Raw genomic sequence first — 27,991 nt, forward strand, 5'->3', positions numbered from 1 at the left:
GAGGTGTTCAAGAGGGGATTGGATGTGGCACTTGGTGCCATGGTTTAGTCATGAGGTCTGTGGTGACAGCTTGGACTTGGTGATCTGTGAGGTCTCTTCCAACCTTGGTGATTCTGTGAGACTGTGACTTGCTGCAGAAGGAGCAGAGGATGGAGCAGCAGAGGTGGAGCAGGTGGCCTCCCCTGCTCTGGGAGGAAGGGACAGGTCAAGGTGGTTCAGGACACAGCTGCCTGATGCTCCTCTGCGTCAGCAGTGCTGCAATTGAGATAAGGCTGCTGGCCCTGCAGGGGCTCCTGTGTCACAGCAGCTGCTGGTGGGGGCAGGGGAGAAGGGGCAGGGCTGTGCTGCTGCAGGTGGAGTGTTCCACAGGTTGACACTGGCTTAGTACAGGTGTGCAGGGAGAAGTGTTGGTTGCTTGGTTGATGGAGGAAGGGGGAGATGTTTTCCAGCCACCAGTGGTTGCCTCTGCCCCTTGGTACCTGCCTCAGTAAGGGAGGAGGAACTTAACTGAGGATTCTTGCCTCACTTTTGTGCCCTGAATCACCAGATCCCCCCAAAACCTTTCCTTGTCATAATTGCCAGCTTGTGGCTGAGCCTTGGTAGGGACTCATCCTTGGACCATCTCATTCAGCTGCTGCCTCCAGCAGGCTGTGAGCCAGCTTTGAGCTGGTTTTCCTGGAAGAGCACTTCTGGTGGTAATAGGATTAAACCACTGTCACCTTCTCTCCTGCTCTCTCCCAAATGTATTTATAGAACCACAGAGCTGGCAGGGCTGGGAGGGAGCTCAAGGCTCAGCCAGCTCCAACCCCCTGCCATGGGCAGGGACACCTCACACCACAGCAGGTTGCTCACAGCCACCTCCAGCCTGGCTGCAAACACCTCCAGGCAGGAGGCTTCCACCACCTCCCTGGGCAGCCTGGGCCAGGCTCTCACCACCCTCCTGGCCAACAACTTCTTCCTCACAGCCAATCTCAATCTCCCCACTTCTAGTTCTGCTCCATCCCCCCCAGTCCTATCCCTCCCTGACACCCTCCAAAGTCCCTCCCCAGCTTGCTTGGAGCCCCCTGCAGCTCCTGGAAGGCCACCAGAAAGTCTCCTGGGAGCCTTCTCCTCTCCAGCCTGCACAACCCCAACTCTCTCAGGCTGTCTGCAGAGCAGAGCAGCTCCAGCCCTCTGCTCCTCCTCCTGGCCCTGCTCTGGACACCTTCCAGCACCTCCAGGTCCTTCCAAGAGGGCTTGTGATCTGTCATGGATCTCCCTCCCTAGCCTTGCCTCCTTTGGCTGACCCCTGGGCCAGCTTTATTTCCAGGAAAGCTGCTGGTGCTGCAGAGCTCCCTGTGCCCATCCCTCCCACACAGCACTGCTGCCCTCAGCCACGTCCAACACAGGCACAGGGCTCCTGCAGCTGAAGCTCCTGGGTGTAGGCATGGGTGCAGAGGTGGGGGATGGACTCTTCTCCTCAGTCTCAGGTGATAGAAGGAGACAAAATGGCCTGAAATTGTGCCAGGGGTTCAGTATTGGGACCCTCACTCCCAGAGGGACATTGAGGGCTGGAGCAGGGCCAGAGAAGGGCAACAGAGCTGGGGAAGGGTCTGGAGAGCAGGGCTGGGGAGGAGCAGCTGAGGGAGCTGGGGGTGTTCAGCCTGGAGCAGAGGAGGCTGAGGGAGACCTCCTTGCTCTCTGCAGCTCCCTGAGAGGAGGCTGCAGGGAGCTGGGGGTTGGGCTCTGCTCCCCAGTCTCAGGGGATAGAAGGAGAGGAACTGGCCTGGAATTGTGCCAGGGGAGGCTTGGGTTGGAGAGGAGGAGAAATTTGCTGCAGGAGTGGTCAGGGCCTGGCAGAGGCTGCCCAGGGAGGTGGTGGAGTCCCCATGGCTGGAGGGGTTCCTGTGGCCATGGCCCCTGGGGCCAGGGTTTGGTGGCCATGGTGGGGCTGCAGTTGAGGGCTGGTCTGGATGACCTTGGAGAGCTTATCCAAGCCAAACACTGCTGTGATTCTGGAAACAGCAGCAACCAGCCAGGGAGTCTGCAAAGAGTGAACTCACTAAGGAGCAGTAATTCTTCTTTGCCCTCTGGGCTGTGGAATGGTGGCAGAGGAGGCAGCTGCAACTGGAGCCTTCCCTCAAAGGCTGAGCCAGGCTGTTCCTGGCACTGTTGGCACTTGTTTGCCTTCAAAGGCTTCCAGCTCACATTCTTAACCCAAGTAGTCATCAGCTTGGTTTCACTGCTGTTGTTTTCAGTCTTGCTGTCAAATCATAGAATCACAGAATCAATAAGGTTGGAAAAGACCTCAGTGCTCATCAAGTCCAGCCTGGCACCCAGCACCTCCTGACAACTCAACCATGGCTCCAAGTGCCACATCCAATCCCCTCTTGAACACCTCCAGGCATGGGGACTCCACCACCTCCCTGGGCAGCACATCCCAATGGCTAACAACTCTCTCTGGGAAGAACTTTCTCCTCACCTCCAGCCTAAACCTCCCCTGGCACAGCCTGAGACTGTGTCCTCTTGTTCTGCTGCTGGCTGCCTGGGAGAAGAGCCCAACCCCCACCTGGCTCCAACCTCCCTGCAGGGAGTTGGAGAGAGCAAGAAGGTCTCCCCTGAGCCTCCTCTTCTCCAGGCTAAGCAACCCCAGCTCCCTCAGCCTCTCCTCACAGGGCTGTGCTCCAGACCCCTCCCCAGCCTTGTTGCCCTTCTCTGGACACCTTCCAGCATCTCAACCTCTTTCCTAACCTGAGGAGCCCAGAACTGGACACAGGACTCAAGGTATGGCCTCAGCAGTGCTGAGCACAGGGCACAATGACCTCCCTGCTCCTGCTGGCCACACTGTTCCTGATGCAGGCCAGGATGCCCTTGGCCTTCTTGGCCCCCTGGGCACCCTGCTGGCTCCTGTTCAGCTGCTGTCACCCAGCACCCCTAGGTCCCTTTCTGCAGGCAGAGGTGCCAAGTCTGGAAGCAGCTTTCTCCAAGCACCACCTCTGGGCTGAGCTCTCTCAGCACAGCCCTGGCACCCAGCCTGTCCCCACAGCTCAGCAGCCCCCTCCCATGGGGCCTTCCCCGAAGCCAGGGGCTCAGCACTTGGAGTGTCCTGGCCTGTGTGGCCATGCTGCAGGGCTGGGCTTCACAGAAGTACAGAATGGTAGGGGTTGGAAAGGACCTCTGGAGATCACTGGAGTCCAACCTCCCTGCCAGGGCAGGCTGATCCAGGAACACATCCAGGTGGGTCTGGAAACCTCCAGAGAAGACTCCACAGCCTCTCTGGGCAGCCTGCTCCAGGGCTCCACTACCCTTAAAGAAGTCCCTCCTCATTTTTAGATGGGCTTTATGTTCAAGTCTGTGCCTGGCCTGCCCCTGGACACCACTGAACACAGCCTGGTCACACACTCCTGACCTCCACCCCTGAGACATTGCTGAGCATTGAGACCCCTCCTCAGGCTGCTCTTCTCCAGACCAAGCAGCCCCAGGGCTCTCAGCCTTCTCTCACCAGGGAGATGTTCCAGTGCCCCCAGCAGCTTTGTAGCCCTTTGCTGTACCCTCTCCAGGTTCCTTCTTGGACTGGGGAGCCCAAAACTGAACACAACACTCCAGATGTGGCCTCACCAGGGCAGAGGAGAGGAGCAGGACAACCTCCCTTGCCCTGCTGGCTATACTCTTCTTGCTGCACCCCCCAGGAGACCCTTAGCCTTCTTTCACTCAGGTTTTGGCTCTGGTGTGGTTTCTTTGTGCCTTTCCTTCCCTTGTCCCATGTGAAGGATGCCTTAAGGAGCATTATGAGTCCAGAGCAGGGCCAGGAGGAGGAGCAGAGGGCTGGAGCTGCTCTGCTCTGCAGACAGCCTGAGGGAGTTGGGGTTGTGCAGGCTGGAGAGGAGAAGGCTCCCAGGAGACCTTCTGGTGGCCTTCCAGGAGCTGCAGGGGGCTCCAAGCAAGCTGGGGAGGGACTTTGGAGGGGGTCAGGGAGGGATAGGACTGGGGGGCATGGAGCAGAACTAGAAGTGGGGAGCTGGAGATTGGCTGTGAGGAAGAAGTTGTTGGCCAGGAGGGTGGTGAGAGCCTGGCCCAGGTTGCCCAGGGAGGTGGTGGAAGCCTCCTGCCTGGAGGTGTTTGCAGCCAGGCTGGAGGTGGCTGTGAGCAAGCTGCTGTGGTGTGAGGTGTCCCTGCCCATGGCAGGGGGTTGGGGCTGGCTGAGCCTTGAGCTCCCTCCCAGCCCTGACAGTTCAGTGAGTCTCTGAGTTCTGATCAATAATTCCTCTGGGGCTGACTTCCTCCATGTGGGAAAGAGTGTTGTGCATGTGGCTCCCCTCTGGAGCAGGGCAGGGCTCAGTGGCTTACTGCTAATTAGGAGAGATCAGAATTAGGCTGCTAAACCTTGCTGCAGGACAGAGCAGAAGACTGGGATTACAGTGCTAAAAATTGCTCCAGAGCAGGGAACTTGGATTTTCTGCTAAGTTCCTACTTCCCACTGCCTAAAATCCTGAGCCCAGAGTCCTGTCCAAGGGGCCAGCTGGCTGTGTGCTGGAGCTGCTGGTGTTGATGGGTTTCCCCAGCCCAGAATCAGATTCCCAGGCTGTGTGGCTGGACAACTCCTTGCTGGCATTGCAAGAGGGAGGGATGTGTCACCAGAGCCCTGGGGGTGGTGCTGCTCTTACCTCCATGGATTTGTTAACCTGGCTCTAACTTGGCTGCTTTGGTTCTGCTGCCTTCTTTCTGCAGCTGGGAAGGGAAATGGAGGCATTTGGGAGCTGCTTGGTAGTCTTTCCCCAGGATCAAAGCTTCAGTTCAGAGAGCAGTTTTAGCCACTGGAAGGAGGTCTCTTTTCTTCTGCTCACATTAACTCTTCTCCTCACATTCTCCTCCTGCAGGACCCTCCTGCCCCAAGAGTGCACTGCTTGGCTGGTCCTTAGTGACCAGATTTCATAGGATCAGTCAGGGTTGGAAGGGAGCACAAGGATCAGCCAGTTCCAACCCCCCTGCCATGGGCAGGGACACCCCACACTAGATCAGCCTGGCCACAGCCTCAGCCAGCCTGGCCTTAAACACCTCCAGGGACAGGGCCCCAACCACCTCCCTGCACAACCCATTCCAGGGCTTCACCACTCTCATGGGGAAGAACTTCCTCCTCCCCTCCAGCCTCAATCTCCCCACCTCCAGCTTCATTCCATTCCCCCTAGTCCTATCACTGCCTGAGATCCTGAGCAGTCCCTCCCCAGCCTTCCTGGAGCCCCCTTCAGATCCTGGAAGGCCACAATGAGGTCACCTGGGAGCCTTCTCTTCTCCAGACTGAACAGCCCCAACTCCTTCAGCCTGTCCTCACAGGAGAGGTGCTCCAGCCCTCTGCTCATCCTCCTGGCCCTGCTCTGGACACCTTCCAGCCCCTCCAGATCCCTCTTGTCACAGGGGCTCCAGAACTGGAGGCAGTACTGCAGGTGGGGTCTCCCCAGAGCTGAGCAGAGGGGGAGAATCACCTCCCTTGCCCTGCTGGCCACACTTCTCCTGCTGCAGCCCAGGCTCTGCTTGGCTTTCTGGGCTGCAAGTGCACACTGAGAGCTCCTGCTGAGCTTCTCCTCCCCCAGCACCCCCAAGGCTCTCTCCTCAGGGCTGCTTTCCAGCCAGTCCCTGCCCAGCCTGCACTTGTGCCTGGGATTGCCTCCAGCCAGCTGCAGGACCCTGCCCTTGGTCTGGTTGAACCTCCTGAGGTTGGCTTGTGCCCACCTCTGCAGCCTGTCCAGCTCCCTCTGGATGGATCCCTTCCCTGCAGCTCTCCCAGGACTCCAGGTGTGGCCTGAGGAGCAGCCTTACAGAGCGTTGTTCTTCCTCTCGCTGCAGGTGAGGCTGGTGCCAGCATTATCCGAGCTTCCAAGGAAGCCAGGAAGAGGTTCCTGGGCCCACTCCATCCCTCCTTCAACTTGGTGAAGACCATCAGGAGCTGCCTGTCCAAGGCTGTGCCGGAGAATGGGCACGAAGTCGCAGCAGGGCGCCTGGGGATTTCCCTCACCCGCGTCTCTGATGGAGAAAATGTCATCCTGTCCGACTTCAACTCCAAGGAGGAGCTGATCCAGGTGAGTGGAGGCCTCCTGCACAGGGCCAGGCAGGACATTCCTCCACTCCTGCCTTGCCTTGGCCTCCCAGTGTCATGGAATGGACTGGACTGGACTGGACTAGAATAGAATAGAGTAGAACAGAGTAGAATAGAACAGGATAGAATAGAGTAGGATAGGATAGGATAGAATGGAATGGAATGGAATGGAATAGAATAGAATAGAATAGAACAGAATTGAACAGAATGGAATAGAATAGAATAGAATAGAATAGAATAGAATAGAATAGAATAGAATAGAATAGAATAGAATAGAATAGAATAGAATAGACCAGGTTGGAAAAAACCTCAGAGAGCATCAAGTCCAACCTGTCATCCAACACCTTCTGATCAACCAAACCATGGCACCAAGTGCCTCAGCCAGGCTCTTCCTAAACATCTCCAGGGATGGGGACTCCACCACCTCCCTGGGCAGCACATTCCCATGGCCAATCTCTCTGTCTGGGAAGAATTTCTTCCTCACCTCCAGCCTAAACCTCCCCTGGCACAGCTTGAGACTGTGTCCTCTTGTTCTGGTGCTGGGTGCCAGGCAGAAGAGCCCAACCCCCACCTGGCTCCAACCTCCCTTCAGGGAGTTGGAGAGAGCAAGAAGGTCTCCCCTGAGCCTCCTCTTCTCCAGGCTAAGCAACCCCAGCTCCCTCAGCCTCTCCTCACAGGGCTGTGCTCCAGACCCCTCCCCAGCTTTCTTGCCCTTCTCTGGACACCTTCAAGTCTCTCAACCTCTTTCCTAACCTGAGGAGCCCAGAACTGGACACAGGACTCAAGGTGTGGCCTAACCAGTGCTGAGCACAGGGCACAATGACCTCACTGCTCCTGCTGGCCACACTGTTCCTGATGCAGGCCAGGATGCCCTTGGCCTTGCTGCTGGCCTATCAGCATGTGCCTGAGGGGAGTAATGGGGTCAGTAATGTGGAGCTGCTGCTCACCTTCTCTTTCTCCTCCAGGCCTGTGTCTGCAGCACCTTCATCCCTGTCTACTGTGGGCTGATACCTCCAACCTTCCGTGGAGTGGTGAGTAGGGCTCTGAGGTGCTCCCTCCTTCATTAAATCATGCCCTGGGGAAGGGGAAGGCAGAAGTGCTGCTGCTCCATCTGAGCAGTCTGCTCACCTGGCTGCTGCCAGCCTGAAGAGCTAGGAGAGAGCCCCAAATGAGCAACTTCCCACAGTGGATGTGCCTTCAGGCCACTGCTGTTTGCAGTTACCCTTTGGTTGGCAAAGCCCTTGGAGGTCATTGAGTCCAACCACTCTCTAACCCTCCCCAGGCTGGTGCCCAACCAGGTCCCTCAGCACCACTCCTCTGCCTCTCTTTAATCCCTCCAGGGATGGGCATTCAACCACCTCCCTGGGCAGCTGTTCCAATGCTTCAGAACCCTTCCAGTGAAGAAGTTTCTTCTCACATCCAGCCTAAAACTCCCCTGGTGCAACTTGAGGCCATTTCCTCTCTTCCTGTCACTTGTTCCATGGCAGAAGAGTCCAACCCCCACCTCACTCCAACTTTCAGGGAGCTGCAGAGAGCAATGAGGTCTCCCTCAGCCTCCTCTGCTCCAGGCTGAACACCCCCAGCTCCCTCAGCTGCTCCCCCCTAGCCCTGCTCTCCAGACCCTTCCCCAGCTCTGTTGCCCTTCTCTGGCCCTGCTCCAGCCCTCAGTGTCCTTCTTGGAGGGAGAGGCAGAGCTGCCAGAATCAGCAATGGTTGGCTCTGGCTCAGCAGCTGCAGGCAGGGCTGTGGCCCACAGTGGTGCCTCTCACCTGCTGCCTCTTTGGGGCTAGTTGAGGTCAGTGTGGGTCAGGCACAACTCTCAGCTTCCAGGCTGCCTGCAACAGCAGGGGGGTGGAATGTGCAGCTGACCTGGCACGCTGAGGGGTGCCTTCTCCTGCCAAGGTTCCTCCCAGGGGAAAGCATGGAGGGAACAAATAAGATGAGGAAATGAATTCCTGCCTCTTCCCCAGAAAACCCTGGCTCTGTGTCTCTGGAGGGGAGGCTGTGAGGGGAAAGGTTAGCCTGGGCTGGGTGTGAGCCTGGGAGAGGGTTTGTGAAGCAGGACTGTGTGGCTGCTGGCATGGCCAGGGTGACTGCTTGCCACAGGACAGGTGGACAGACAGACAGGAGGACCACTTCTCAGGGCAGTCTGGTTGTGTGCAGGGTGTGAAAACCATCTTCTGCCTTCCTCCTGATCTTTGCTTTTGTGTTCACTTCTCTGAGCTCTGGAAGCCCAGCAGGCTGGATGTTGAAGAAGGGGGAGGGGGGGAGGAAAGAAAGAGATCTCAAAAGCTGTGTGGTGCAGCAGACAGCTGGAGGGAAGGGATCCATCCAGAGGGAGCTGGACAGGCTGCAGAGGTGGGCACAAGCCAACCTCAGGAGGTTCAACCAGAGCAAGGGCAGGGTCCTGCAGCTGGGTGGAGGCAATCCCAGGCACAAATGCAGGCTGGGCAGGGACTGGCTGGAAAGCAGCCCTGAGGAGAGAGCCTTGGGGGTGCTGGGGGAGGAGAAGCTCAGCAGGAGCTCTCAGTGTGCACTTGCAGCCCAGAAAGCCAAGCAGAGCCTGGGCTGCAGCAGGAGAAGTGTGGCCAGCAGGGCAAGGGAGGTGATTCTCCCCCTCTGCTCAGCTCTGGGGAGACCCCACCTGCAGTACTGCCTCCAGTTCTGGAGCCCCTATGACAAGAGGGATGTGGAGGGGCTGGAAGGTGTCCAGAGCAGGGCCAGGAGGATGAGCAGAGGGCTGGAGCACCTCTCCTGTGAGGACAGACTGAAGGAGTTGGGGCTGTTCAGTCTGCAGAAGAGAAGGCTCCCAGGTGACCTCATTGTGGCCTTCCAGGATCTGAAGGGGGCTCCAGGAAGGCTGGGGAGGGACTGCTCAGGATCTCAGGCAGTGCTAGGACTAGGGGGAATGGAATGAAGCTGGAGGTGGGGAGATTGAGGCTGGAGGGGAGGAGGAAGTTCTTCCCCATGAGAGTGGTGAAGCCCTGGAATGGGTTGTGCAGGGAGGTGGTTGGGGCCCTGTCCCTGGAGGTGTTTAAGGCCAGGCTGGCTGAGGCTGTGGCCAGGCTGATCTAGTGTGGGGTGTCCCTGCCCATGGCAGGGGGGTTGGAACTGGATGATCCTTGTGCTCCCTTCCAACCCTGAATGATACTATGATACCAAGAGGTGGAAGAGTCAGTAACTGACCTCTCCCCACCCTCTAGGCTTGAGCTGAACCCCTGATGAGGCTCAACAAGCGAATTACCAGGCCCTGTGCACAGGACATAAGGGAATGAGCTTCAGTGCCCCAGAGAATCAGAGCTTCATAGGATGCTTTGGGTTGGAAGAGACCTTAAAGACCATCTAGTTCCAACCCCCCCTGCCTCACACTAGCCCAGGCTGCTCAAGGCCCCATCCAGCCTGGCCTTGAACACCTCCAACAAGAGAAGAGAGCCACTGTGAGGACAGCCCCTGTGTGGTGTCAGCAGAGCCCAGGGGAGAGCTTGGGCAGTGTACCTCCTCCTAGCTTACAGAGATGACTCCAGTCATGAGCCACCCCCCCAAAATCTGCTGCTGCTCACCCACAGAGCTCCAGCACTGTGCCCTCAGGAGTTGGAGGGTGGTCAGGCTTGGCTTGCTGGACCAGATCCCAAGGAGCAGCAGCTGGCTGGAGGGAGGGATAGTAATCAGCATTCCCTGGGGAAGGGGGGACCAGGGATCAGGGTCTGCACAGCTGCCCTTGGGTTTCTCTGCAGTCAGAAGGCTTTGCCTCTCAGCTTTGCTGCAGTGAAGCCTCCTTTCTGTGTGCAGCTGATGCCCCCCTCAGGGGCTGTGCACTTCTGTGGCCTCACCAGGGTGGCCTTCAGTGGCCAAAACACTTCCCTCCAGCCACCTTCTATGAGTCCTCAAACAAAGCTGGTGCTGCCTGCTTTGCTTTGCTGCCTGCTTCTGCCCACCCAGCCTGATCTCATCCTTGCAGAGGGAGTCAGCCAGAGGGCTCTAGCTCCAGATGTGCCTGAAGCCCCGAAGCTCTTTAGAGTGAGGCTGGGGAGACCCTGGAACAGGTTGCCCAGGGAGGTTTTGGGTGTTTGGAAGTGTTCAAGGCCAGGCTGGCAGCCTGGTCTAGTGGGAGGTGTCCATGCCCATGGCAGGGGGCTTGGAACTAGATGGTCTTTAAGGTCCCTTCCAGCCCAACCCATTCTCTGAGTCTATGACTTTGAGCCTATCCAGAGGGCTCCAGGCAGCAGAAGGGAAGATCAGCCCTGATCCAAAGTCAGCAGAGCTCTTTTGTAACCAAGGTTCACCCAGAGCTTGAGTTGTTGCTCTGCAAAGGTCTCAGCCTCCTGCTCTTTTGGCTGGACCAATGTCCTCTTCCTTTTATCTCCTCTGTGTTGCTCACTGTGCCAAAGGCCTGTGATAGGAACTGTCTTACTCAGCTCCTTGTGCAGTTGTGCTCCTGCACAGCTCCTGCTCCTCCCTTGAGTGCAGGCTGCTGGGGTTGCCCTTCCTGCAGATGTGTTTGTGCTACGTAGGAACAGGACGTTCCCTGATAAGAGGAAGCCTGTCAGGGGCCAACCCAAAGTCCCTTCTGCTCTGTTAGCACAGCACAGCACAGCAAGCAGATTCCCAGCATGTGTGGGATTGCTGCTCCTGCCCTTGCATCGTGCCCCTGCTGCCCAGAGGCTCTGAGCCTGCTCCTTCTCAACACAAATAGGAAATGGCACAGAGTGACAGCTTGGGACAGTGCTGACTTGCTGGTGGTGTAGCATAGCAGGCAATGCCCCAGCAGTGTGGCCAAGGAGGCCACCAGCAGCCTGGCCTAGAGCAGCAATGCTGTGGGCAGCAGGAGCAGGGCAGGGATTGTCCCCCTGGACTCAGCACTGGGGAGGCCACAGCTTGATGCTGGGTTCAGTTTTGAGACCTTCACTCCAAGAAGGATATTGAGGTGCTGGAGCAGGGCCAGAGAAGGGCAACCAAGCTGGGGAAGGGTCTGGAGAAGAGGGCTGAGGAGGAGCAGCTGAGGGAGCTGGGGGTGTTCAGCCTGGAGAAGAAGAGGCTGAGGGGAGACTTGCAGCAGATGCCAGCAGTGGCTCTGGCAGCCTGGCTGAGGGAGAGCAGGGCAAGGAGGAGCTGAGCTGTTGGTCCCCCAGGGTCAGGCTGTGGGCAGAGCAGTGGAATCTCTCTACAGCTCCCTGAGAGGAGGCTGCAGTCAGGTAGGGGTTGGACATGGTGAACCATTTCTTCCCCAAAAGGCTTGCCAGGCCCTGGCCCGGGCTGCCCAGGGCCGTGGTGGAGTCCCCATGCCTGGTGGGATTGAAAAGCTGTGCAGATGTGGTGCTGAGGGCCATGGTTCAGAGGTGCCCTGGCAGTGCTGGTGGGACTGGATGTGATCTGAAAGGTCTCTTCCAGCCCAAACAGTAGTTCCATGCTCTGTACTACTGAGCTGGACAGCAGGCAGGTCCCGCAGCGGAGCAAGGCAGCCCTCCCACCAGTGCTTTTCTCTTTGCATGCTCATGGCCAGCACACCTCACCCTGGCCAGGAGGGCCCAGAGCAAAAGGGAGGGTTTTGACTCCTGCAGTGCTGCTGGCTGGGCTCACTCGTGCCCCCAGCTTGGACAAAGCCCTCTGAGCAGGGGCCCAGCGCGGCTAAAGCCTGGGAGTGACGGGCGCTGCCTTTGTCTCGCCGGCAGAGGTACGTGGACGGAGGCATCTCTGACAACCTGCCCCAGTATGAGCTGAAGAACACCATCACAGTGTCCCCCTTCTCAGGGGAGAGTGACATCTGCCCCCGGGACAGCTCCACCAACATGCACGAGCTGAGGGTCACCAACACCAGCATCCAGTTCAACCTGCGCAACCTCTACCGCCTCTCCAAGGCCCTCTTTCCCCCGGAGCCGCAGGTGGGTCTGGCGGCGCCACGGCCGGCAGGCGCTCGGGCAGAAGCTTCCAGAGGCTCCTAGCTGTGTCTCTGCCCTTTGGCTGGGCTTTGACCTTGACATTACCAGCCCGGGGACTTGGCAGGCCCTGCCCATCCGCAGCCGAGGGCCGCCTGCTTCGCCCTCGTGAGCTGGGGTTCGGCTGGTGGCAGCTGCTCGGAAAGCGTTCCCCTGGCACGCCCCCCAGCAGCCTGGCTCAGCTGTAAACAAGGCTGTGCCAGCCACCCCAACCAACGTGCTCTTGAGTGCTTTAAGGTCAGGATGGAGCTGCCAGCCCAGCCTGCAGCCACTGACTCTCTCCTGAAAGAGAGGCAGCTTTGCCTGAGCCAGCGCAGCCTCAGGGGGCTCTGCCACAGGGGCGCAGCCAGCCTCTGCTCCTCTGCTGAATGCCTTGGCCAGGATTTCCCTGCCCCTTCTCCAGTCTTAGCTGGCTTTGTCCACAAACTCGGTGGCCACAGTCCTGGGCTGCTTGTCACAGCGATTCAGGGAAGGTTGCCCACAGCAGCATCAGCCCCAGACAGGGAACTGAGGTGGCTGCAGCTCTAAGCCCATGCACAGGTCAGATTCCAGGAGCCCCTTCCAATCTGTGATTCCCATATCCCATGCACTCAGGTCACGCCTGCCACTGCTGCTCACAGCCCCAGAAGGGCTGGCAAGGGTGGGATTTGACCTTGGGACAGCTCAGGAGCGAGGAGAATTCCTCTGGAGCCAGGAGTGAGCTGGGTGTCTGCTGTGCTGCAGCAGGCAGCCCCCACCTGAGCTGCTGTTGCCTTCCTCTGCCCACAGGTGCTGCGGGACATGTGCAAGCAGGGCTACCGGGATGCACTGCACTTCCTCAAGAGGAATGGTGAGCCTCTGGCTGTGCCTGCCTGCACTGACTTCTTCTTCTGGGCCACTCAGGGGTGCACAGGGACGATAGTGTATCCATGGGACAGCAGTGTGACCTTCTGGCCAAGAAGGCAAATGGTCTCCTGGGGTGCACGAAGAGTGTGGCCAGCGGGGCAAAGGAGGTTCTCCTCCCCCTCTACTCTGCCCTGTTGAGGCCACATCAGGAGTAATGTGTCCAGTTCTGGGCTCCTCAGTTCAAGGGGGACAGGGACATATTGGAGAGAGGCCAGTGGAGGCTGTGAGGATGATGAAGGGCCTGGCACATGTCTGATGGGGAAAGGCTGGGAGCCCTGGGGCTGTTGAGGCTGGAGAGGAGCAGCCCCAGAGGGGCTCTGATCCATGTCTACAAATATCTGAGGGGTGGATGTCAGGATGAGGGCTCCAGGCTCTTGGCAATGGTGTCTTGTCATAGGACAGGGGACAACGAATACAAAGTGGAACCCAGGAGGTTCCACCTCAGCAGGAGGAGAAACTTCTTTGGTGTGAGGGTGCTGGAGCCCTGGGGCAGGCTGCCCAGGGAGGTTGTGGAGTCTCTTTTCATAGAATCATGGAATCAGTAAGGCTGGAAAATACCTCAGAGATCATCAAGTCCAAGCTGTCACCCAACACCTCCTGACAGCTAAACCATGGCTCCAAGAGCCACATCCAAGCCTGTTTTGAACACCTCCAGGGATGGGGACTCCACCACCTTCCTGGGCAGCAGCAGCTCTTTCTCTGGAGATTTTCAAGCCCCATCTGGATGCGTTCCTGCCCTAGGTGTCCCTGCTTTGGGGGTGACCTTTGTGTTGCTGGGGGTTGGATCTTCGGAGGTCCCTTCCAGCCCTACCCCTGGGCGCAGGGCGGCGCGGCGCGGCGCCGTGCCCCGGGCTGTAGCTGGGCGCCAGTGCCTTTGCTGCCACCTAGTGGCAGCGTGCGGCGGAACAAGCGCCTGCCGCGGAGAGCCTGCCGCGGATCAGAGCAGCCGTGCTGCCATGCAGCCATGCAGCCATGCAGCCATGCAGCTCTGCTTCTGGATTAAGCTGCGGGAGGCAAATCTTGCCTGCAAGACTGGCAGATTACAGCAACAGAACGCTGCCAACCGGCTCTCTATGGGGAAAAGTGCGAGTTGCTTGCTTGGACGGGAGCACTTTGAGCTGGGTTAGGAACTGGCTGGAGGCTGAGCCCAGAGAGTGGTGGTGAATGGTGCCACAGCCAGCTGGCAGCCAGGCACCAGTGGTGTGCCCCAGGGAGCAGTGCTGGGCCCTGTGCTCTTTAACATCTTCACTGATGATCTGGAGGAGGGCATTGAGTCCATCAGCAGTAAATTTGCAGCTGACAGCAAGCTGGGGGCAGGAGTTGATCTGCTGGAGTGTAGAGAGGCTCTGCAGAGGGACCTTGCCAGGCTGGACAGATGGGCAGAGGGCAAGGGCAGGAGATTGAACACATCCAAGTGCCAGGTTCTGCACATTGGCCACAACAACCCCAGGCAGTGCTACAGGCTCTTACTCCAAGCCAGGCAGTCAGCAGGAAGCTGACACAGTCTCAAGCTGCGCCAGGGGAGGTTCAGGTTGGATATTAGGAAGAAGTTCTATACAGAAAGAGAGATTGGCCATTGGAATGTGCTGCCCAGGGAGGTGGTGGAGTCCCCATCACTGGAGGTGTTCAGGAGGAGACTTGATAGGGTGCTTGGTGCCATAGGTTAGTTGTTTAGGTGGGTTGGATTGGTTGATGGGTTGGACATGATGATCTTGAAGGTCTCTTCCAACCTGGTTTGGTTTATTCTAAATAAAGGAAGGAGAGGATCATCTCAAATCAGCAAGGACACTGACTAGCATCTCCTCCAGGGAGACCTAACAGCAACCTTCCAGTACCTGAAGGGAGCCTACAAGAGGGATGGAGAGAGACTGTTTGCAAAGGCCTGCAGTGATAGGATGAGGGGAAATGGCTTCAAATTAGAGCAGAGCAGATTAAGACTTCATGAGAGGAAGAAGTTCTTTACCATGAGGGTGGTGGAACACTGCAACAGGTTGCCCAGGGAGGTGGTTGAGGCCCCAGCCCTGGAGATATATTCAAAGTGAGGCTGGAGAGAGCTCTGGACAACCTGATCTGGTGGAGGATGTCCCTGCTGAGTGCAGAGGGGTTGGGCTGGATGAGCTTTGGAGGTCCCTTCCAGCCCATCCTTTCTATGGTGCTGCAGTGGCATTACAACAGATGGAAGCTAAAGAGGCTGGGTCTGATAGCTGTGTGTCTGGGGAGGGCTAGGGGGATGTGAGCACTGGCACTCCAAGGCAGGACAGTTGGTTGGTATCTTTATGGTGTGACTTCTCTCCTCAGGCCTCCTTCATCGTCCCAGCCCTGCCCGGCCTCTCCTTGCCATAGAAGCCCCTCCAGGAGAGAAGAAAGAGGAAGAAGCAGAAGCTGAGGACCAGCCTGAAGACAATACTGCTCTTGCTGTTGTTGAGGAGCACATATTTGAACACTTGCCTCCCAGACTCAACCAAGGTAGGACCCAAAGGGAGAGAGCCCAGGCAACCTCCCTGTGCTGCCAGCTCCACCTCAGAGGCTGGCTGGGGAGCGTGGGTGCTGCTCCTGGCTGGGAGTGGACATACCCAGGCACTGAACTGGCACCTGCTGATGGCCAGCTGAAGTTGGGGCCTCTTAGATAAGGTGTGGCTTGCCCTCTGGAGGCTGAACTGGGAGAGTTTGGCTTCTTTGACAGTGCTCTGCACGGTGCAGAGGGGAGGAGCTCTTGTTGCTGACTCCTTTGGGAGCCTGGTAAAGCTAAAAGCTGTGCTCAGGGAGCTGCCAGCCTGAAGCAAGGCTTCCATGAGAAGTGGAAGGTGGGGAGGGGGGACATCAGTCTGGGCAACTTCTAGGGTGTGGCCAGGAAAGGGAATAATCCCTTTGTGGGGTTTCAGCTGTGCTCTCTTCTGCCTTCAGCTCTTCTGGAGGCTTGTGCTGAAAGGAGAAGCTTCTTGAATGGCATCACCAACATGCTGCCTATCCGTGTGGCCACGGCAATGATGGTGCCCTACATGCTGCCTCTGGAGTCTGCAGTTTCCTTCACTGTCAGGTGAGCCTTTGCCTGCTTCCCTCCCTGGAGGCCTGCCCAGGGCAGCAGGGTGTTTGGTGGAGCATGAATGGACACAACTGGATCTAGGATAGGATAGGATAGGATAGGATAGGATAGGATAGGATAGGATATAATGGAATGGAATGGAGTAGAATAGAATAGAATAGAATAAACCAGGTTGGAAGAGATCTCCACTGTTCCTGATGCAGGCCAGGATGCCCTTGGCCCTCCTGGCTGCCTGGGCACACTGCTGGCTCATGTTCAGCCTACCATCAACCAGCACCCCCAGGTCCCTCTCTGCCTGGCTGCTCTCAGCCTCTCTGCCCCCAGCCTGTAGCACTGCCTGGGGTTGCTGTGGCCAATGTGCAGCACCTGGCACTTGGATGTGTTCAATCTCCTGCCCTTGGCCTCTGTCCATCTGCCCAGCCTGTCCAGGTCCCTCTGCAGAGCCTCTCTACCCTCCAGCAGATCAACTCCTGCCCCCAGCTTGCTGTCAGCTGCAAATTTACTGCTGATGGACTCAATGCCCTCTTCCAGATCATCAATGAAGATGTTAAAGAGCACAGGGCCCAGCACTGCTCCCTGGGGCACACCACTGGTGCCTGGCTGCCAGCTGGCTGTGGCACCATTCACCACCACTCTCTGGGCTCAGCCTCCAGCCAGTTCCTAACCCAGCTCAGAGAGCTGCTGTCCCAGCCAGGGGCTGGCAGCTTGGCCAGGAGTTTGCTGTGGGGGATGGTGTCCAAGGCCTTGCTGCAGTCCAGGCAGACCACATCCACAGCCTGCCCCACAGCCCCCAGGCAGTCACCTGGGCATGGAAGGAGCTCAGGTTGGTCAGGCAGGACCTGCCCTTCCTAAATCCATGCTGGCTGGGCCTGATCCTTTGGCCATCCTGTAAGTGCTAGCTCAGGGAGTTCCAGGGAACAGAGTTCCTGCCACTCACCAGAGATGTGAGGGTGGAGAAAGGGCCACGCAGAATATTCCCTACCTTTCTGTGGCATTTAGCTAGAGCAAAATCTTCAGCCTGAGGGGAGATGGTTGTCTGCTGGAACTTGCCCTAGAAAAGAGTGATGAATTTTGGAGCCTGGAGAGAGATTTCTGAGCTGGGAGTGCAGGCCTGAAGTCAGGGACCACAGGAGAGGGTTGTGGGCCCCCTGGAGCAAGGGGTTGAGTGGCTGCAGCCATTGCCAGCTCTGCATTGCCCTGGCTGGGAGGGCAGGGGTCAGACTGCTGCTCTGAAAGGTCTCTGGCAGGAGATAGCTTTAGGGGAAATCCTCTTTCAAATGTGAAGATGAAGGAAGAGGATGGGAAAGAAGAAGTTCCTGGACTGTTCTCAGCCTCCACAGCTTCTCCCCTTAATCCTGTGGCTGCTGTGAGTGGTTCCCAGTGCCTGTGTCACTGAAAGCCCTGAGCAGCTCTGGGCAGGAGGCTGCTGTGGTGCTCTTGCCAGCCTGTCCTTCGTGTGGCCCAGCTGATGGCTCTCTCTCCCCAGGTTGCTGGAATGGCTCCCAGACATCCCTGAGGATATTAGATGGATGAGGGAGCAGGTGACTGAGATCTTCAACTACCTTATGAAGAAAGCCAAGAAGAAGCTGGGCAGCCACCTCTCAGCCAGGTATGGCAGCTTTCCTCCCCTGCCCTCCTCTGGAGCAGCCTTCCCTTTCCCCCTTTCCCCTCTGCCTTCCACAACCTCCACTGCAGTGGAGCAGGGGAAGGCACAGACTGACCAGAAGGATTTACTGCCCAGCCCAAAGTGCAGGCCTGGACCATGGCCTCATGGCTTCCTTATCTGTTGGATAGACTCAGCACATGGTCCCCTGCCTTCTTCCTGTCACAGGGCAGCCTGCAATGAACCAGAGAGTTGTTGGGGTTGGAAAAGCCCTCTAAGGTCATCCAGAACCCACCCCCACCATGGCCACCAAACCATGGCCCCAGGCTTCTTGAACACCTCCAGCCATGGGGACTCCACCACCTCCCTGGGCAGCCTCTGCCAGGCCCTGACCACTGCTGCAGCAAAGAAATGTGTTCTCATCTCCAACCTAACCCTCCCCTGGCACAGCTTGAGGCCATTTCCTCTCAGCCTATCATTAGTTACTTGAGAAAAGAGACCAACAGCAGCCTCCTGTCACCTGACAGCAGGGAGAAGAGAAGCCTGTGGGCTTGGACACTTTGGACACCTTCACCTCACTGCAGCCTCCTTTCAGGCAGCTGTGTAGAGCACTGAGGTCCCCCTCAGCCTCCTCTTCTCCAGGCTAAAGAAGAGTCTTCTCACCCAGAGAGCTCCTGGTCTGACTCACCAGGAGATGAGAAGGGGAGGGAGTGTGGCACACACAAAGGCTTCTGACAGAGATGCCTGCAGTCAGGGCTGGGACAAACCAGCTCTGTCTTTCTGGAGCTGTGCTCTTTCTGTGTCCAGCTCTGGGCCCTTCAGGTTAGGAAAGATGTTGAGCTGCTGGAAGGTGTCCAGAGAAGGGCAACAAAGCTGGGGAGGGATCTGGAGCACAGCCCTGTGAGGAGAGGCTGAGGGAGCTGGGGTTGCTTAGCCTGGAGAAGAGGAGGCTCAGGGGAGACCTTCTTGCTCTCTGCAACTCCCTGAAGGGAGGTTGGAGCCAGGTGGGGGTTGGGCTCTTCTCCCAGGCACCCAGCCCCAGAACAAGAGGACACAGTCTCAAGCTGTGCCAGGGGAGGTTTAGGCTGGATGTTAGGAAGAAGTTCTTCATAGAAAGAGAGATTGGCCATGGGAATGTGCTGCCCAGGGAGGTGGTGGAGTCCCCATCCCTGGAGGTGTTTAGGCAGAGCCTGGATGAGGCCCTTGGTGCCATGGTTGAGTTGATTAGATGGTGCTGGGGGATAGGTTGGATTCAATGCTCTCAAAGGTCTCTTCCAACCTGTTTAATTCTATTCTATTCTACTCTACTCCTCTTCTCTTCTCTTCTCTTCTCTTCTCTTCTCTTCTCTTCTCTTCTCTTCTCTTCTCTTCTCTTCTCTTCTCTTCTCTTCTCTTCTCTTCTCTTCTCTTCTCTTCTCTTCTCTTCTCTTCTCTTCTCTTCTCTTCTCTTCTCTTCTCTTCTCTTCTCTTCTCTTCTCTTCTCTTCTCTTCTCCTACTCTACTCTTCTCTTCTCTTCTCTTCTCCTACTCTACTCTACTCTACTCTTCTTCTACTCTACTCTACTCTCTGGTGACCTGCTTGAGTCTCCTCATGTGCTGACTCTTTGCATGTGTTTGCCTTTCAGGCTCTACTACCATCTGGAGCTTGGCAGACCCCAGAGCCTGTCCATTTCTCCTGCCCCTGCCTGTGGTGAGGCCCTGCCCATGTGGATGAGAAGCAACCGCTCCCTCTCTGATGTCATGATGAAGTGGGAGGAGTACCAGCGCCAGCTCATGCTGGGCTTGCTCTGCATCAACGTGGACATGCAGGCCTCCCTCTTCCCTCAGGAGGGCTTCCAGATAAAGCTGCCACCTCTAGACTGTGCAAAAGAGTGCCTGCCACTCTTCTGAGCCTGCTCCTGCTGGGGGAGGAGGGTGGGTGGGAAAGGGAAGGAGCAGTCCCCTCCCCGAGCAGCAGCAGCAGCCTGCCCTGTGCCCCTGAGCATGCTGCCGAGGAGGCTTCCCTGGGGGGTGCTGCTGGAACTGACTGTAGCCATTCGTTGCCCGCTGGGCCAGGCAGGGGCCCCTCTGCCTTCAGAGGCTCTTGGGGGGTTGATACCTTGCCTCAGGCCTGTGGTGAGGCCTGGCCATTGCTGGTGGCCAGGCTGAGGCTGCCCCAGCTGGGCTGTCCCCACCGATGCACTTTGACCAGCCGCTGGCTTCCGACTGCCAAATCGCCAGGAGGTAGATGACGCTCTCAGGCTCACAGCTTTCAGCTTCCTCTGCTTTCCAGAGCGTGGCTCTTGGGTTTCCTGCAGCCCCCTGGCATCCCTTAGCTCTCTGTGCTGCTGAAAGGTGAAACAGCCTCTGGCCCAACCACTTTTCCTCACGGCTTCCAAATCTCCTCTCCAGTTTTTCTCCCTCCTTTTGCTGAAGACCCTTCCTTTCCTCTGTCCTTTGGCTGCATCCCCACCAGAGGCCAGGGCCTGGCCCTGCTGCAGACTGCCCTGGGACTGCAGAATGCAGTGAGAGTTGGTTCATGTTGTCATGGTCTCTCCCTCTTTGACTTTTGTCCTCAGGGGACTGCTGCAGCTGGAGCTGGGAAGTGTTGAGCGAGTCGTTGGGTTTGCCTGGAATCAGGTGATGTAGGCAGAGTGTTTGGGGTCGTTTTCCAGGGCAGTGTGTGGAGTCTGAGGCCCCATTCCTGTCACCAGGAATGGAATTAGCCTGGGGGTTGCCCTGGAAAAGCTCAGCCTCCCTGTCAGGCTGAGCTAGCAGCTGAAGCAGTGTGAAGTGCTTGTAGGAAGGTGAGGTGGTGCTGGGCTTGTGGTGGAGTGTGACAGCAAGTGCTGGGCAAGGGGCTGCTTCTGACAGGAGCTGCCCTTTGCTCCTCGAGGGACCATGCAGCTGAAGGGAATTCCAAGTGGCTGGTACAGAAGGGCTCTCCTGCCAAACCAGCTCCAGCTTTTGCTGGAGGAGATTGGATGCTGAGGCTTTGGAGGGAGAAGGACTTAGGCTTGCAGCCACGCCGCCCTCACAGCTCGCCTGGCTCGTGGTGTGGCTGGCAGGTACAGCTCTGCAGCTGGCACCAGCAGCAGCATGGGAAGTGGAAGTGCAGCTGGGAGAGTGGGAGCACACACAGCCCACTTGGAGCAGGCTGCTTTAGCCTTGGCCCAGGGAAGAGCAGAGCTCATGGGTCTGCAGCAGGGCAGGACTGCGCCTGGCAAGCTTCTGCCTTCTCGGTGGTGGTCTGGGGGGCACTTGCTGTGCCACTGTGAGCTCTCTTTGCCTTCACAGGGTGAGCAGGTGGCTTCCTGTGGGGACTGCATCTGCTTCTACCTTAAATCCTTGCACTGTGACACACAAGCAGCTCCTGCTGCCTTTGTCTCCAGCGTTGTCTAGCTGCCTGAGGCGTCTTCTACCTCTCCTAGCACAAACAGCACGCCACTGGCCAAAGCAAACATCCCCTGCCCCTGCTGGGGAGCAGGCAGGCTCTAGCTGACCCAAAGGACACAGCCTAGATGTGCAGTGGTGATGTCTAAGAAGCTCTCTTTTGGCACTTTCGATTTAGAAAGGTAAAACTAACCCCAGAGGCTGTACTAACAAGCTGGAGAAAGCAGTGAGTCCCTCCCCTCTGCAGGGTGGGCTGAGGTGGTGGCTGCTGCTGCTGCTGCTTCCTCCCAGCACCCTTCTGTTTGTGAGGGAGACTCTGACAAGCCCTGGCACCTGGGAGGCAGTTAGACTGGGCAGATGTGGTGGCAAAGCAACTGCCCAGGAGACCCCCCCCCCCACCCCCAGTGCAAAGATGAAGTTGTGAGTGTCACCCCCACTGCCCACCCTCCCCCCCGGGTGCATAACCTACCTGTGTAACACAGAAGGGGCTGCACAGCTGCTGAAGCAGCCCTGCACTTCTGCAGTCAGCTTTGGTGCTGAAGCTTCACAGAGTTTGGGCAATGAAGGCACAGGGAAGTTGCTACAGGAAGAGGGAGGGAAAAAACCCCAACCCCAAAGCAAAACCAACCAAACAAAAAGCCCAAAACCAAACAAACCCACCCCAAAACCTGGGAGGATACTGGAACCAGGACAGGAGCCTGGGGTTGTGGAGCCACAACAGGAGCCTGGCATTGTGGAGCCACAACAGGAGCCTGGGGTTGTGGAGCCACAACAGGAGCCTGGGGTTGTGGAGCCACAACAGGAGCCTGGGGTTGTGGAGCCACAAGAGGAGCCTGGCATTGTGGCACCACAAGAGGAGCCTGGCATTGTGGTACCACACCAGGAGCCTGGCACTGTGGAGCCACAACAGGAACCTGGGATTGTGGAGCCACACCAGGAGCCTGGCATTGTGGAGCCACAACAGGAGCCTGGGATTGTGGCACCACACCAGGAACCTGGGATTGTGGAGCCACAACAGGAGCCTGGGACTGTGAGGATTGCCTAAAGCCTGTGGATAAAGCTTGCTGCTGGCTGGCTGTTAGTTGCTGTCAAAGTGAAGCAGCCAGCAGCTGCTGTTGGTTAGCTGGGAGCAGGCTGAATGTGATGAAGGTGGGAGTGGAGAAGAGCTGTTTGCTGGGGAGGGGAGGTTGGGGCACTGCTTTCTCTGGGGCAGTGGCACATGCACCACTGCTTGGTGCATGCCAGGTCCCTTCCCTCTGAGGGAAGGGCACCCAGGGGTTGAATGGCGAGAAAGGAAGGCATCTGTCTCATCCAGAAGCCAAACATCTGCGAGGGCAAAGCTGGGGAAGGCAAATGTTGTGCTTGCAAGCTGCTGGCTGCCCTTTTGACTCTGCCTTGTTTGTGTGCAGACATGGGTGGAGAAAATGATGCAACCACTTGCTTTTGATTATTACTGTTGTGGTGGGGTTTTTTCATCCCTGCTTCCTGGACTGCTAGAACCACTGAGTGATTGTGTAAACCACTAACCTAGGAAAGAAAATCCTCTTGGCAGCAGAGCCAGCTAAGAAAAGGCAGCTTGGCACCTTTCTGTCCCTTGCATCTCCTTCTCTGCCCTCCTCCTGCAGCAGAACCAAGTGGGCTGTGGCCACTGTCTGCCAGGGCTGCAGGCAAAAGGCCTCTCTGTGTTTCCCACCCCCCCCCCCTCTGCCCTTGGCTCTGTTCACCTCTCCAAGAGAAGCTTTTGCACTCTGCAAGCTGCAAGCACGAAGCAAAGCCTGGCTTTAACTCGAGAGGCCTGACTGCAGGGAGGGACCTGCAGTTTTCCCTATGCTAATGGGCAGGGTGTGGAGGGACCCTGGGGCAGCACCACTCCGAGTTAACCCTTCCTGCCCCTCTGGCTGGTGGCTCGCTGGCTTTAAGCTCTGATAAAGCAACTCAAAAGCATCTCAAACCACCTTCCTCTCCCTTAAGCTTCACACCTGTGCTTGAAATTCTGGCTGCTCCTCCATTCCAGAGCATGGAGAGCTTAGGGAAGATCTTGCAAAGGCAAAGGGCTGTGGCTGCTCCTGATGAGCAGCTTTCTGCTGTGCCTTGTCCAGGTCGGGCCCCACTCCTGAATTCCCTCATGGTAGGCTCTGGGGTGGAGATGGAGAGGTTTGTTAGTGCTGAATGGAATCCTTCAAGCCTTTCTTCTCCTGGCACAGGTTATCTTCTGGGCAGCTGCTGCTGCTTTACTTCCACTTGGCCAGGTTCAGAGGAACAAGAGCTGCAGCAGCTCCTCCTCCTCCTCCTCTTCCTCCAGCCCAAGGTGTGGCTGTGCTTGTCAGGCCTGTCTGCTCTCCAGTGTATGGTGCTTGAGAGATCAGGTTCCTGGACCAGAAGTTCAGCTTGCCATCTGTTGTGGGTTGAATTAGATCTCCCCCACTACCTTCTTCTCCTGTTCACAGTTACTACCTAAGCTAGGGGCTGGCTCAAACCACTACACCATCCCCATCCAGCTGTGCTTCCAGCATTGAGCTGGGCTCTGCAGCAGTCCCACCCAAGCCCTTGCTTCACCTGCAGGCTCAAGCCACTACACCATCCCCATCCAGCTGTCCTTCCAGCACTCATCTGAGCTCTGCAGCAGTCCCACCCAAGCCCTTGCTTCACCTGCAGGCTCAAACCACTACACCATCCACATCCAGCTGTGCTTCCAGCACTCATCTGAGCTCTGCAGCAGTCCCACCCAAGCCCTTGCTTCACCTGCAGGCTCAAGCCACTACACCATCCCCATCCAGCTGTGCTTCCAGCATTGAGCTGGGCTCTGCAGCAGTCCCACCCAAGCCCTTGCTTCACCTGCAGGCTCAAGCCACTACACCATCCCCATCCAGCTGTGCTTCCAGCATTGAGCTGGGCTCTGCAGCAGTCCCACCCAAGCCCTTGCTTCACCTGCAGGCTCAAGCCACTACACCATCCCCATCCAGCTGTGCTTCCAGCATTGAGCTGGGCTCTGCAGCAGTCCCACCCAAGCCCTTGCTTCACCTGCAGGCTCAAGCCACTACACCATCCCCATCCAGCTGTCCTTCCAGCACTCATCTGAGCTCTGCAGCAGTCCCACCCAAGCCCTTGCTTCACCTGCAGGCTCAAACCACTACACCATCCCCATCCAGCTGTGCTTCCAGCATTGAGCTGGGCTCTGCAGCAGTCCCCACCCAAGCCCTTGCTTCTACCTGCAGGCTCAAACCACTACACCATCCCCATCCAGCTGTGCTTCCAGCATTCATCTGAGCTCTGCAGCAGTCCCACCCAAGCCTTTCTACCTGCAGGGGCTGTGCATCCAGAAACCCACTTGGTTTTGTTCCCCTTCCTGTGGCAACCTGGCTGCTTCTAACAAGGCTGATGGTGAGCTCCTTGTGCATCTAACCTGCCCCTAACCTGCTGTAGAGTTGGGTTTGGGTTTGGGCACCAGAGCCCCTGGCTGTGGCGTGCTCTGTAGACCACCCTCCCTGTGTGGTAGGTTGGGTTTGGCTTGCTGCCTGCCCTCCTGGAAGCACTGTAGGCTGCTTTCCAAGGGCCAGGAGAGAAGACTTCACTTCTGACCACTGTCTCTAGGACCTGGGGATGGTTTTCTCCTGACTGCTTTGCTGGGGCTGTGTATCTGCAGCGCACAGAACCTGCTGTGGGCCAGCACTGGATGTCCCTGCTGCTCACTGTACACCCCTCCTCCCCCCCAGTGCTTTTTGTCCACCTGAAAATGACTCTGGCAACCCACTCCTGCTTTCCAGGGGTGGGTGTGGGGGAAGCAGCCCACGCTCCACGTGTGTGCTTTCCTTCTGGGGTCCATCTGTGCCAGGCACACGCTGGAGGCGGTGGGGGACAGGACTGAGCGTGGCCTCAGCAGCAGGTTTCTCCTGCTTTGTGTCTCTCTCCTCCACCCCCTGTGCCTTTGCAGGGCCCTGCGGCTCCCTGCCTGGCCGCCTGGCCAAAGGCAGCAGCGTCGGCTCCGCTCCTCTCCCCCTTGCCCACCGCGGGGGACGTTGCTCCATCTGCGCCCTGCAGGGGGAGGGGAAACCTCTCCTTCCAAACAGCAGCCACAGAGACCTGGCTCTCTACACCTCTTTCTCCCGGGGCTTTCTCTTGGCTCTGGGAAGCAGCACCTCTGAGCTCCTTCACAGCCGGGGGCTCCACTGCTGCCGGGGGGTTGGAGGAGCCCCTTGAGCACAGCACCGCGGGTGGCAATCACTGCCCTTCGAGCAGCACCAGCACACACGAGTCCCCCTCCTCACACGGCAAACGGCACTCAGTAGTCTTCACACTCACTTGAAAAGCTCAGTATTAAGTTGCCAAGGCTTCCCTCCCCCCCTCCCCCTTTGTTCCTTGTTGTTTTCTAACGTTTGGCTGAAGAAAATGTAACTATTTATTTTGGCAGAAATATATCTTCTAATAAAAACCTTTCTGAGTCTATTCACCTGGCTGGGGGGGGCGGGGGGACACGACGACTTTGCCTGCCTTGGGTTTGTTTGTCATGGGGGGTGGGGGCCCTGCCCTCGGCTGGGTTTGGTTTGGTTTGGCTGGAGCCAAAGCCTCTTGGGTAGCAGCATGGAATGAATGGGGGGGAATGGAATGGAATGGAATGGAATGGAATGGAATGGAATGGAATAGAATAGAATAGAATAGAATAGAATAGAATAGAATAGAATAGAATAGAATAGAATAGAATAGAATAAGGGATAGGATAGGATAGGATAGGATAGGAGTAGGGATGGAATGGAAAGAGAGGAGAGGAGAGGAGAGGAGAGGAGAGGAGAGGAGAGGAGAGGAGAGGAGAAGGAATGGAATGGAATGGAATGGAATGGAATAGAGTAGAATAGAATAGAATAGAATAGAATAGAATAGAATAGAATAGAATAGAATAGAATAGAATAGAATAGAATAGAATAGAATAGAATAGAATAGAATAGAATAGGATGGAATGGAATGGAATGGAATGGGATGGGATAGACCAGGTTGGAACAGACCTTTGAGATCATCTAGTCCAACCTCTCACCCAGCACCATCTGATCAACTCAACCATGGCACCAAGCCCCCCATCCAATCTCCTCCTAAACACCTCCAGGGATGGGGACTCCACCACCTCCCTGGGCAGCACATTCCCATGGCCAGTCTCTCCTTCTGGGAAGAACTTCTTCCTCACCTCCAGCCTGAACCTCCCCTGGCACAGCTTGAGACTGTGTCCCCTTGTTCTGGGGCTGGTTGCCTGGGAGAAGAGACTAACCCCCACCTGGCTCCAACCTCCCTTCAGGGAGTTGTAGACAGCAGTGACCTGAAGGGGAGCAGTAGTGTGATCTGCGCTGTCTCTGGCCACTGCAACTGGTCTGGGTTTCATTGGAGCTTCTGGGTGGACTTAGTTTCCTCCTCTATTTGGCATGGGTGAGGCTACAGCTTCAGTGCTGGGTTCAGTTTTGGGCCCCTCACTACCAGAAAGACACTGAGGAGCTGGAGCAGAGCCAGAGAAAGGCAACCAAGCTGGGGAAGGGTTTGGAGAACAGTGCTGGGGAGGGAGCTAGGGGGAGAGGAGGAGGCTGAGGGGGGACCTCATTGCTCTCTACAGCTCCCTGAAAGGAGGTTGGAGTGAGGTGGGGGTTGGGCTCTTTGCCATGGAACAACTGACAGGACAAGAGGACTTCACCAGGAAAGTTTTAGGCTGGGTATGAAAACAAACTTCACTGGAAGGGTTCTGAAGCATTGGAACAGCTGCCCAGGGAGGTGGTTGAATGCCCATCCCTGGAGGGATTAAAGAGAGGCAGAGGTGTGGTGCTGAGGGACCTGGTTGGGCACCAGCCTTGGTAGAGCTGGAGGCAATGAGCTGAAACAATGCTGTGATTCTAAAGCACCCTGCGGTGGGGATTACAGGGCTTTGGCACCTGTGAGAGGGTTGGGGAAGAGCTGCTCACGGGCCTGAAACCTCTCTCATTTGGGAGCATCCCCTGGGGAAGTTTCACCCTCCCTCTACCAGCTAGTGCTGGCTGTTGTGTACCTGCCTGGTCTGGTCAGGCACCAAGCTCTATCATCTCCATCTCCATCTGGGGCACATGGAAACCAGAAGCCCTCAGGCTCTGGGAACCCCGGGAGCTTTCCTTGGTGCAACAGAGCCGGGCATCGTTCCAGGGCTGCTGTGGGCTGGCATTCCCGGGACAGGGATCAGCACACCGGCTGGGGTTGGTTCCTGCCTCTGCCTGGCGCTGCTGCGGGCCTTGGGTTCCTTTTCTTGTCTCCAGCGCCAGCAGTACGCTGTAGGAAGACCCCGCGCTCGGGGCCGCGACCGCCGCTCTGATCTTTCCTCCACACACCAGCCAAGGGTGCTGGGGAGCGGCGGGGAGCGCAGCCCCCGGCCCACCGGTTCCGTGTCCCGTGGGGGGTGGCTGGGGTCGGCTCGGAGCGTGGCTCAGGGGGAAGTCGGTCCCGTCCCGCTGCTCCCCGGCTTTCCCTTGCCGCCGGTCCCATCCCATTGCTCCCCGGCTGTCCCGGGCCGTGTGGAGGCTTTCAATCTGCCGCTCGCCCCGTCCCGTAGCTCCCCGGGTTTCCCTCACTGCTCGCCCCGTCCCGTAGCTCCCCGGGTTTCCCTCACTGCTCGCCCCAGTCCCGTAGCTCCCCGGATTTCCCTCACTGCCGGCCCCGTCCCATTGCTCCCCGGCTGTCCCTTACTGCCGGCCCCGTCCCATTGCTCCCCGGCTGTCCCTTACTGCCGGCCCCGTCCCATTGCTCCCCGGCTGTCCCTCACTGCCGGCCCCATCCCATTGCTCCCCGGCTGTCCCTTACTGCCGGCCCCGTCCCATTGCTCCCCGGCTGTCCCTCACTGCCGGCCCCGTCCCATTGCTCCCCGGCTGTCCCTCACTGCCGGCCCCATCCCATTGCTCCCCGGCTGTCCCTTACTGCCGGCCCGGTCCCATTGCTCCCCGGCTGTCCCTCACTGCCGGCCCCGTCCCATTGCTCCCCGGCTGTCCCTCACTGCCGGCCCCATCCCATTGCTCCCCGGCTGTCCCTTACTGCCGGCCCGGTCCCATTGCTCCCCGGCTGTCCCTCACTGCCGGCCCGGTCCCATTGCT

General features: G+C 57.6%; 1 protein-coding gene across 1 annotated transcript in view; it reads left to right on the forward strand.

Annotated features, from left to right (window-relative positions):
- The window catches only part of PNPLA2 (patatin like phospholipase domain containing 2), a 46,387-nt gene extending 21,038 nt beyond the window's left edge, over positions 1-25,349 (forward strand). Inside the window, exons 2-9 of the mRNA XM_068166637.1 lie at positions 5,821-6,053; positions 7,036-7,101; positions 11,740-11,949; positions 12,772-12,832; positions 15,187-15,354; positions 15,793-15,925; positions 17,418-17,540; positions 19,160-25,349. Coding sequence (XP_068022738.1) covers positions 5,821-6,053; positions 7,036-7,101; positions 11,740-11,949; positions 12,772-12,832; positions 15,187-15,354; positions 15,793-15,925; positions 17,418-17,540; positions 19,160-19,424 — 1,259 coding nt within the window. The 3' untranslated portion in view covers positions 19,425-25,349. The remainder of the gene's footprint in view (positions 1-5,820; positions 6,054-7,035; positions 7,102-11,739; positions 11,950-12,771; positions 12,833-15,186; positions 15,355-15,792; positions 15,926-17,417; positions 17,541-19,159) is intronic.
- Positions 25,350-27,991: the final 2,642 nt, after the last annotated feature.

This window comes from Melanerpes formicivorus, unplaced genomic scaffold (genome assembly GCF_026170545.1).
Source record: "Melanerpes formicivorus ecotype bairdi unplaced genomic scaffold, bMelFor1.0.p_v2 SCAF_103, whole genome shotgun sequence".
NCBI classification, from domain to species: Eukaryota; Metazoa; Chordata; class Aves; order Piciformes; family Picidae; genus Melanerpes; species Melanerpes formicivorus.